Raw genomic sequence first — 10637 nt, 5'->3', positions numbered from 1 at the left:
CCTTCGAGATCTACTTGCCCTCTACTTCCAACTAAACCCTAGTCTACAACCTGTAGGCATTGACAAGTTAATACCTTGTCAGTCATAAAACAAGCATGGAACATCAGAAATTATGGATACGTTGGAGACGTATCAGCATCCCCAAGCTTAGTTCCTGCTCGTCCCGAGCAGGTAAACGATAAAAAGAATAATTTCTGTAGTGACATGCTACTTACATAACCTTGATCATACTATTACAAAGCATATGAAATGAATGAAGTGACTCAAGGCAATGATCTATAGTTGCTAACAAATAGATAACATATAGCAAAACTTTTCATGGATAGTACTTTCAAGACAAGCATCAAAAGTCTTGCACAAGAGTTAACTCATAAAGCAATAGATTCAAAGTAATGGCATCGAAGCAACACAAAGGAAGATATAAGTTTCAGCGGTTGCTTTCAACTTTCAACATGCATATCTCATGGATAATTGTCAACATAAAGTAATATGATGAATGCAAATAAGAAAGTATGTAAGAATCAATGCACAGTTAACACAAGTGTTTGCTTCTAAGATGGAAGGAAGTAGGTAAACTGACTCAACATAAAGTAGAAGAAAGGCCCTTCGCAGAGGGAAGCATCGATTGCTATATTTGTGCTAGAGCTTTGGTTTCGAAAACATAAAGAGAGCATAAAAGTAAAGTTTTGAGAGGCGCTTGTTGTTGTCAACGAATGGTAGTGGGCACTCTAACCCCCTTTGCCAGACAAACCTTCAAAGAGCGGCTCCCATTTTATTTTATTTTTGGGTGGCACTCCTTCCAACCTTTCTTTCACAAACCATGGCTAACCGAATCCTCGGGTGCCTGCCAACAATCTCATACCATGAAAGAGTGCCTTTTTATTTTAGTTTTATTATGATGACACTCCTCCCCACCTTTGCTTTCTCAAGCCATGGCTAACCGAATCCTTCGGGTGCCGTCCAACAATCACATACCATGGAGGAGTGTCTATTTTTGTTAATTAATTTGGGACTGGGAATCCCATTGCCAGCTCTTTTTGCAAAATTATTGGATAAGCGGATGAAGCCACTAGTCCATTGGTGAAAGTTGCCCAACAAGATTGAAAGATAAAACACCACATACTTCCTCATGAGCTATAAAACATTAACACAAATTGAGAAGCAATTTGAATTGTTTAAAGGTAGCACTCAAGCAATTTACTGTGGAATGGCAGGAAATACCACATAGTAGGTAGGTATGGTGGACACAAATGGCATAGTGGTTGGCTCAAGGATTTTGGATGCATGAGAAGTAATCCCTCTCGATACAAGGCTTAGGCTAGCAAGGCTATTTGAAACAAACACAAGTATGAACCAGTACAGCAAAACTTACATAAGAACATATTGCAAGCATTATAATACTCTACACTGTCTTCCTTGTTGCTCAAACACTTTTACCCGAAAATATCTAGACCTTAAGAGAGACCAATCATGCAAACCAATTTTAACAAGCTCTACGGTAGTTCTCCACTAATAGGTTTAAACTACATGAAAAAAAACTTAATCATGATCTACTTGAGAGCTCAAAACAATTGCCAAGTGTCAAATTATTCAAGACAATATGAGGCATTTTCTGTTTCCAACCAAATAACCATAAGTATTGTAGCTTCCAACTTTTATCATTGAACATTAAAAGTAAAACGAAGAACAAGTGTTCATATGAAAAAGCAGAGCGTGTCTCTCTCCCAAACAAGGATTGCTAGGATCCGAATTTATTCAAACACAAACAAAAATAAGAACACACAAACGCTCTAAGTAAAGCACATATGATGTGACCGAATAAAAATATAGTTTCAATAGAAGAAACCTGATAAGTTGATGAAGAAGGGGATGCCTTGGGCATCCCCAAGCTTAGACGCTTGAGTCTTCTTGAAATATGCAGGGATAAACCACGGGGGCATCCCCAAGCTTAGACTTTTCACTCTTCTTGATCATATATCATCCTCCTCTCTTGACCCTTGAAAACTTCCTTCACACCAAACTTCTCATAAACTTCATTAGAGGGGTTAGTACTCAAAAAATTTGAATCCACCTTGGTCCTGTAGTGACACATTGCAAGAACTCAATAAAACATTAGCTACAGCTCTCCACGTGTAGAAAGCCTTGCTTAAAGTCCACAAGAGACAATGCAAAAAAACAGAGACAGAATCTGCCAAAACAGAACAGCCAGTAAAGACGAATTTTAAAGAAATACTTCCATTGCTCAAATCAGAAAACTCAAAACTAATGAAAATTGCGTACATATCTGAGGAACACACACGTAAATTGGCATATTTCTCTGAGTTATCTACAGAGAAAACAGCCCAGATTCGTGACAGATAGAAATCTGTTTCTGCGCAGAAATCCAAATCTAGTATCAACCTTCGATTAGAGGCTTCACTTGGCACAACATTGCAATAAAATAAAGATAAGGAGAGGTTGCTACAGTAGTAACAACTTCCAAAACACCACAAAACAGTAGCAAGATAAACACATGGGTTATCTCCCAAGAAGTTCTTTCTTTATAGCCATTAAGATGGGCTCAACAGTTTTAATGATGCACTCGCAAGAAATAGTATTTGAAGCAAAAGAGAGCATCAAGAGGCAAATTCAAAACACATTTAAACCTAACATGCTTCATATGCATAGGAATCTTGTAAATAAACAAGTTCATGAAAAGCAAAGTATCAAGCATAGGAAGATAGAACAAGTGTAGCTTCAAAATTTTAGGCACATAGAGAGGTGTTTTAGTACCATGCAAATTTCTACAACCATATTTCCCTCTCTCATAATAATTTTCAGTAGCTTCATGAACAAACTCAACAATATAACTATCACATGCAGCATAATTTTCATGATTTCCAAAGACATAATTTTTATCAAGTTCAAAAATAGTGGGATTAAATCTTCCAAATCCACTTTTATCAATAATATAACATGATGATTGATCAATATCAAGAGATATGGGACTCATAGATAATGTCAAGACTTCTCCAATCCCATTTTCATTAGTAGTACAATTAATATTATCAAGTAACATAGGACCATCATCTAGAGATTTATCATAAACATTTGCTAAGCAAAATTCTTTAGTACCATGCATTTCGACATCAGGCACAAACAAAGCATTATCATAAGATTTATCAAAGTAGCATGGATTATCATAAATAACAGTAGCATAATTATTCTCACAAGTTTTACTCATAGGTACTATTTCAAGAGAATCCACAGGAACATAACATTCAACCTCTTTCGGTAAGCATGGAGGACAATCAAATAATGTAAGAGATAAAGAGTTACTCTCATTAGAAGGTTGGCATGGGTAGCTAATCCATTCGTCCTCCTTTTGTTCGTCGCTCTCCTCTTCTTTTTCATCTAATGAGCTTTCAGGTTCATCAATTTCCTCCTCTTTTTCATCCAATGAGCTTTCAGGTTCATCAGTTTCTTCTTCCATAGGTTCCTGCAAATTGTGAGTGCATTCTTGTGCATTAATGAGTCTCTCTTTATAATCAACGATATAAGGATTATCACTGTAACATTCTATGTAAGAATTAAGGATAGAAGAGACATAATCTTTAAGGTCCTTACAAACAGCACAAGTTTCATAATTCTTAACCATGAAGGATTCTATCTCAGAGGCTCCCATAAATAAGACAAATTGTTCTACCTCTTCGAACCCATAATGAATATAGCAATTCCGATTATAGTTCTTAATTAAAAATTCTTCACTAAAGCCACATTAAAATTTAAGATGTTTAGTATCCTGTTGAGAGCAACAGTTTATATCATGGCGTTTAAGCAAGATTTTAGCCATTGTATTCAATTTTTCTATCATAGCACTCATTACTTTACCAGTTCTTGATTCTCTATAATTATTATAACATTCTATAAGCTCCAAATAAGTTGTAGGTTCTCCCATAACAGCAGTTTTTAATTTTTAGGTTTTTCAAATTTTTATGGATTTTTGGGTATATGAGAAAAATAAAACAAGACAAAAACAAACTAGACAAAAGTAAACTAAGAAAAATAATACTAGACAGAAATAAACTAAGCACAAATAAACTAAACAAAAGTAAACTAAGCAAAACAAAATAAAACAAAATAAAAACAGAGAGAGAGGTAGAGTGTACTCCCCAGGTGAACTTATGAGTAGAGCTATGCCTCCCCGGCAACGGCGCCAGAAAACAGTCTTGATAACCCACAAGTATAGGGGATCGCGATAGTCTTCGAGGGAAGTAAAACCCAAATTTATTGATTCGACACAAGGGGAGGTAAAGAATACTTATAAGCCTTAACAACTGAGTTGTCAATTCAGCTGCACCTGGAAAAGCACTAGTAACAGGGGTGATGTGAAAGTAGCAGTAATATGAGAGCAATAGTAACAGTAACACAGCAGCAGTAATAGTAACACAGAGGCAATGACACCAGAAGATAGTTGATACTACTTCCAATGACATGTAGAACGAGTATATGATGATGAAAGATGGACCGGGGTTCCCAGCGATCTACACTAGTGGTAACTCTCCAATAAGTGACAAGTGTTGGGTGAACAAATTACAGTTGGGCAATTGATATGATTCAAAGTATTAAGAAAGAACATCAATTCATTAATCATGTAGGCATGTTTTCCGTATATAGTCGTACGTGCTCGCAATGAGAAACTTGCACAACATCTTTTGTCCTACCAGTAGGTGGCAAGACCTCAAGGGAATCTACTGGATATTAAGGTACTCCTTTTAATAGAGCACCGGAGCAAAGCATTAACACTCCGTGAAAACATGTGATCTTCACATCACCGCCATCCCCTCCGGTTGTCCCGATTTCTGTCACTTCGGGGCCTTTGGTTCCGGACAGTGACATGTGCATACAACTTGTAGATACAATCTAAGCAATAATTATAAAGCTCAAATCTAAAATCATGCCACTCGGACCCTAGTGACAAGCATTAAACACAACAAGATTGCAGCAACAATAACTTCACAAACTTTATAGATAGACTAATCATAATGTATCATCCATCGGATCCCAACAAACACAACACCAATTACATCAGATGAATCTCAATCATGTAAGGCAGCTCATGAGATCATTGTATTGAAGTACATGGAGGAGAGTATACCAACTAGCTACTGCTAGAACCCGTAGTCCATGGGGGAACTACTCACTGAGCATGATGGAGGCGGTGGCGTCGATGGAGATGGCTTCCGGGGGCACTTCCCCGTCCCGGCAGGGTGCCGGAACAGAGACTTCTGTCCCCCGAATTGGAGTTTCGCGATGGCGGCGGCGCCCCTGGAGTCTTTCTGGAGTTTCGTCAAAAGGTACTGCGTTTTTAGGTCGAAAGGGGTTATATAGGCGAAGAGGCGGCGCAGGAGGGTCGACAGGGTGGCCTCCCCATAGGGGGCGTGGCCAGGGGCTGGCCCGCGCGGCCCACCCTCCTGGTGGCCCCCTGGCTCTCCTCCGACTCTCCTTCGGTGTTCTGGATGCTTCCGGGAAAAATAGGATGTTTGGCGTTGATTTCGTCCAATTCCGAGAATATTGCCCGAACAGCCTTTCTGGAACCAAAAACAGTGAAACGAGAACTGGCACTGTGGCATCTTGTTAATAGGTTAGTTCCGGAAAACGCATAAAAATATTATAAAGTGCAAGCAAAACATGTAAGTATTGTCATAAAACAAGCATGGAACATCAGAAATTATGGATACGTTGGAGACGTATCAGGGGCGGGCGTGGGCGCGGGCGCCACACTTAAGTGGATGTGTGGCGCCCGTGGCATCGGCTCCACACTGTGCAGTGTGGCGTCCGTGGCATCGGCGCCACACAAACAGGGTCGCCAAACGGCTAAGTCCCGGACGATTTGGCTTACAGTATGTTTTGGGCAATTACAAATGCATGTGTGGCGCCGATGGGAGGGGCGCCACACATGCTGCCATGTCGGATCGGCGCACCAACTCAGCGTCGAGGGCGCCACGTCAGATGGGTGTGTGGCGCCGGCAGGAAGGGCGCCACACTGGCATGTGTGGCGCCCATGAGAGGGGCGCCACACAAAAGGGTTAGATGGGTGAAATAGTTTCGCCGGAGGGTCAGTCTATGCTATAGTTGCAACAAAGGGTTATTTCTGTGTAAATCGCCCCTCTGCTACGGGTCCAATTAAAATTTTATAGGGACACCCTTATTTTCCGGTTTTTCTTATATTCAAATACACCCTCCAATATTATCAGGCTAGCCATAGTGCTAGTATCATGCACATTGGTCCCATAAAAATGCTGATGTGGCAGCTAATTAAAGAGGAGAGAGGAGATTAGAGTAACATAGGTAGATACTGTATCATAGCGCATGTCACGAGAAAAGTTAATGCCAAACAAATCTTGAGCACAAATTTGCATTGAGATTCTAAAAAACAATAAATATAGCATGACTATGATACTACTTCATGATACTAAGCACTATAGAGATAGTATCATACACAAATATCATATGCATGATACTACTACATGATACTTACCACTATGACTAGCCTTACAATCAAGGATGGCAATTTTAACCGCGGGCACGGGTATCCGCGGGTACCGTACCCGTATGGGTAGGGTATGGGCACATTTTTGTACCCATGGGTAAGACCCGTACCCGGCCCGTCAAGTCACGGGTAGGGCATGGGTATATCTCTGTACCCGCGAGTATACCCATACCCTGCCCGTTTATATCTGACATGTGGACCCGTAAAACTCTACTAATGCAGCACCTAGTCAAAGCCTCGAAGATACTAAACGCATCAATTCTAATCCCCTCGTTTCCCTCAGCACTTATGGAGGCCGAGCGAAATCCCAGGCGTCGTCGCGCCGAGGCGCCCCGCGCCCGCCCTTCCATCCCTATTTCACCATCGCGATCTCCTCCAGTCCCCAATTTCCCCATCCTTGAGCAGCATCGGCCTGAGCTGCTGCCGCCGTGAAGATTGGAGCCGCCGAGCCGAAGGTCTGGGCCCTCCTCTGTTTCTTCTCCCCAGCCGGCCAAAGGGGACACCGTCAAGAGTGGAGCCGCCGTGAAGAGTGGAGCATCGAGTTGAGCTGCTGCCGCCGTGAAGAGTGGAGCGCTCCGACTCCCCTCCTTGATCTGTAGCCGAGCCGGAGGTCTGGCCCTCCTCTTTTTCTTATCCCCAGCCGGCCAGAGGGGACACCTAGGGCTGGACCACCACTACGACGACCAGAACTCCACCAGGAAGAAGATCTCGGGCGCACTGTTCTGGTGGTAAGTGATAACTAGTACGTACGCCTCTCTGTTGTCTCTCTGATTGAGTAAATGACTGATTTTCTTTTCAATTGTTAGATAGTTAGTAACTTGGTGAAGCTGTGATGCATGTGCTCGAATCAAGATTGGCAATTTAGTTTAGAAACTAAATTTAGTTGAAGGGTACCTTACCCTACAATTTAGTTATTTGTTCTGTATCATGTACAAATAAATTTCTGCAATGGAGTTTGGCAATTTACAAACTTTTTTTTGCTTTGTATCATGTACAGATCAATGGCTTCTCAAGGTGGAGAAGGCTCCGCTGTGGATGGTGCAGGGAATGGGAACTCAACACCAATACCTCAAGCTACTCTGACATCTCAAGCTGCTACTCCAACGTCTGAAGTTGCTACTCCAACATCTCAAGCCACATCTAACAGGGCTGGTTGTAAGAGGAAGCGAACATCGGCAGTATGGGATGAGATGGAAGAGAAATTTGAAAATGGAGAATATAAAGCCTACTGCAATTATTGTCACAAAAAATTTACTTCAGGACCTAGAGCTGGCACAACTCACTTGTGTTCCCATTTGGATTCTTGTCCTGCTAGGCATGCACCTATTGGCCCCAAGCAACAAAAATTAAGGTTGACAAAAGGTGAAGGTGGCAAAGTGAATATGGAAAATGTCATTTTTGACCAAGAGAAGGCTAGGAAAGATCTTGCATTGATGATATGTGAACATGAGTATCCTTTATCTATTGTGGATCATAGTGGTTTTCGTATATTCTGTTCTTCTTTGCAGCCGCTGTTTAAGATGGTGTGCAGAAATACTATTAGGAATGATATTGTGGCTATGCATAAAGCTCAAAAGGGGAAGATGGTGAATTTTTTTGCAACATTCAAACATAGAGTGGTTATCACTACAGATTTGTGGACAGCGGGCTATCAAAAGAGAGGTTATATGGCTGTTACCACACACTATATAGATGATTCTTGGAATCTAAAGAGTTTTCTTATGAGGTATAAAATTTATACATAGGACAGTAGTAATTTTTAGCAATTACCATACTATGATTATGCAATACTCATGACATTTGTTGTTTTATTGTGTTAAATAGGTTTGCTTATGTGCCATGTCCACATTCAGCTGAGGTTATATGTGAAGCCTTGTATGAGTGTCTTGTTGAATGGCACCTTGAGAGGAAGATCTCCACCGTCACTTTGGACAACTGCACATCAAATGACAAGGCTATGGTTATATTGCCAGATAAGTTGGATACTAGCTCTCTCATGTTGGATGGTCAATTACTGCATATGCGTTGTGCTGCTCACATATTAAACTTAATTGTAAAAGATGGAATGAGCGTCTTAGAGCAAGGTATAGAGAGGTTGCGGGATAGTGTTGCATTTTGGTCAGCCACACCTAAAAGTCATGAGAAGTGTGAAAAGATGGCAAAAACTTTGAACATAGAGTATAACAAAAGGTTAACTCTTGATTGTAAGACTAGATGGAATTCAACTTATATCATGATTAGCATTGCACTGCAATACATAGAGATATTTGAAAAATTAAAGGCACGTGAAAAGAAATTTAAGTGTTGCCCAACTAAAGATGATTGGAAGTTTGCAAGAGAAATATGTGACAGGTTGAAGCTCTTCTTTGATATCACCGAGTTATTCTCAGGCACCAAGTATGTCACAGCAAATCTTTTTTTCCCTAAAATGATTACCATTCGCTTGGCCATAAGGAAATGGGGTAAGAGTGACAGTGAGCTTATACAAAAAATGTATGCGCAAATGAAGGATAGGTTTGAGAAGTATTGGTCAGATATCCATGGTCTTATGTCCGTTGCAACGGTTCTTGATCCAAGGTATAAACTCCATATTCTCAATGCTCTCTATGGTCCCCTCTATGGAAGAGAGCATGCAGCCACAGAAATAGAGAAGGTGAAGAAGTTATTGATTCAATTGGTGAAGCAATATAAAGATGAAGTTGAAGGGGAGGATACATGGGATGCTTCTGTTGTTGAGCCAGCTGGAGAAGAAGATGAAGCCATGGAACTGTATGATCTATATTTGTCTAGTCGCCCAGCTGTCCCATCTTCATCCATCCATACAGAATTGGACATGTATTTAGAAGAAGCTAGTCTGGCTAGAACACAAAAATTGGATATCATCAATTGGTGGAAGGTTAGCGGCACAAGGTTTCCTACCTTGCAAAAACTGGCTCGTGATATATTGCCTATTCCCATAACATCTGTAGAATCTGAATGTGCATTCAGCACTAGTGGAAGAGTACTAAGTGCACATCATAGTAGACTTACTCCTCATGTGGCTGAAGCTCTAATGTGCATGCAAGCTTGGTCTCTTGCAGATCTCTTAGGTAATAATATGCTTTTCACTTGTACTTGTTTCTTTACTTTGCAAATAACTTTCCATTTACATACTAATGTTGGTTATTTCATCAGGTGGTTGGGATTCTACACTCTTTGCTACATTTCAGAGTGTTCTTGAGGATGAAGAAGAAGAGATGGTAAATTACTAAATGCTTTGATCTTAATTTTCTAGATTATAGATGAATAGTTTACTCATGTCTCATGTCATCTTGTTAATGTGAAGGATGAATCTACTTCAATCATAACCGAAGAGTGAAGATACGGCTGCTGTTTGTGATGTGTTGGTGTCTTGGTGGCGATGGTTGCTGTTTGCCATCCTTGCTGTCTACAAGCTGTTGTTTGTGCTACTTGCCGGGCGCTGTGTGCTAATCGAGTGTTGATTGATGGGTGCTATGGAAGGTTGCTATTTTTTAGTTGTCAAGTGATAATCACTCCATTTGCTATGGAATTGTGTGGTTCATGTGACTCGGCAGAGCCACTACTATTCGTATCTACTTTTGTCTGAGTGACGTATCAAGTATTTGAGGTGTCAATTTCTTATGTGACTCAAGTATTTGAAGTGTCAATTTCTTATGTGACTCATTTATTTTTGTCGAGTTATTAATATGAGTGATTTCTAAGTTTTGATGATTTTCATATTCTTATCTTAGTCATATATCTGTTATTGAGTTGAAATTATTGATTTTTTGGTCAAATATCATGTCGATCAGTAGATGAATTTAAAGTTCTCAATAAATTGTGTTGCTATTTGATCTAACCGCCGGGTACCCGTTGGGTACGGGTAACCTGCGGGTATGGGTAAAGTTTTAGACCCGCGGGCACGGGTATCGACAGAATTTTGTACCCATTGACTTGACGGGTATGGGTATGATATTGCTCTACCCGGGCCATACCCGGCCCATTGCCATCCTTGCTTACAATTCGTGGCACGGAAAATCATCCATATCCAGTTTCGAAATGTTTTCTGTAATTATTAAAATCTTAGCCTGGCCATCCGAAATAT

General features: G+C 40.5%; 1 protein-coding gene across 2 annotated transcripts; it reads left to right on the top strand.

Annotated features, from left to right (window-relative positions):
* The first annotated feature begins 6792 nt into the window (after positions 1–6792).
* On the top strand, positions 6793–10272 carry LOC127301422 (zinc finger BED domain-containing protein RICESLEEPER 2-like). Of its 2 annotated transcripts, none has more exons than XM_051331655.1 (5): positions 6793–7260; positions 7530–8258; positions 8357–9621; positions 9707–9771; positions 9858–10272. In XM_051331655.1, the coding sequence occupies exons 2-5, from the start codon at positions 7534–7536 to the stop codon at positions 9888–9890; spliced, it is 2088 nt and encodes a 695-aa protein (XP_051187615.1). In that variant the 5' UTR covers positions 6793–7260; positions 7530–7533; the 3' UTR covers positions 9891–10272. The 2 variants fall into 2 exon arrangements, with proteins under 2 accessions (XP_051187615.1, XP_051187616.1); XM_051331656.1 differs by having other exon boundaries at positions 6793–7274.
* Positions 10273–10637: the final 365 nt, after the last annotated feature.

The sequence above is a fragment of the Lolium perenne genome, chromosome 5, assembly GCF_019359855.2.
Source record: "Lolium perenne isolate Kyuss_39 chromosome 5, Kyuss_2.0, whole genome shotgun sequence".
Taxonomy (NCBI): Eukaryota; Viridiplantae; Streptophyta; class Magnoliopsida; order Poales; family Poaceae; genus Lolium; species Lolium perenne.
The sequence above is the reverse complement of the archived record's forward strand: the minus strand, read 5'-3'. Positions and strand labels throughout refer to the sequence as shown.

What these genes read in the sequence shown, in the direction of transcription:
- LOC127301422 (XM_051331655.1), top strand. Translation starts at nt 7,534, where the DNA reads ATGGCTTCTCAAGGTGGAGAAGGCTCCGCTGTGGATGGTGCAGGGAAT. An exon ending in CTAAAGAGTTTTCTTATGAG is followed by an intron (nt 8,259 to 8,356) that starts GTATAAAATTTA and finishes TGTGTTAAATAG; the next exon opens with GTTTGCTTATGTGCCATGTC. An exon ending in GTCTCTTGCAGATCTCTTAG is followed by an intron (nt 9,622 to 9,706) that starts GTAATAATATGC and finishes TTATTTCATCAG; the next exon opens with GTGGTTGGGATTCTACACTC.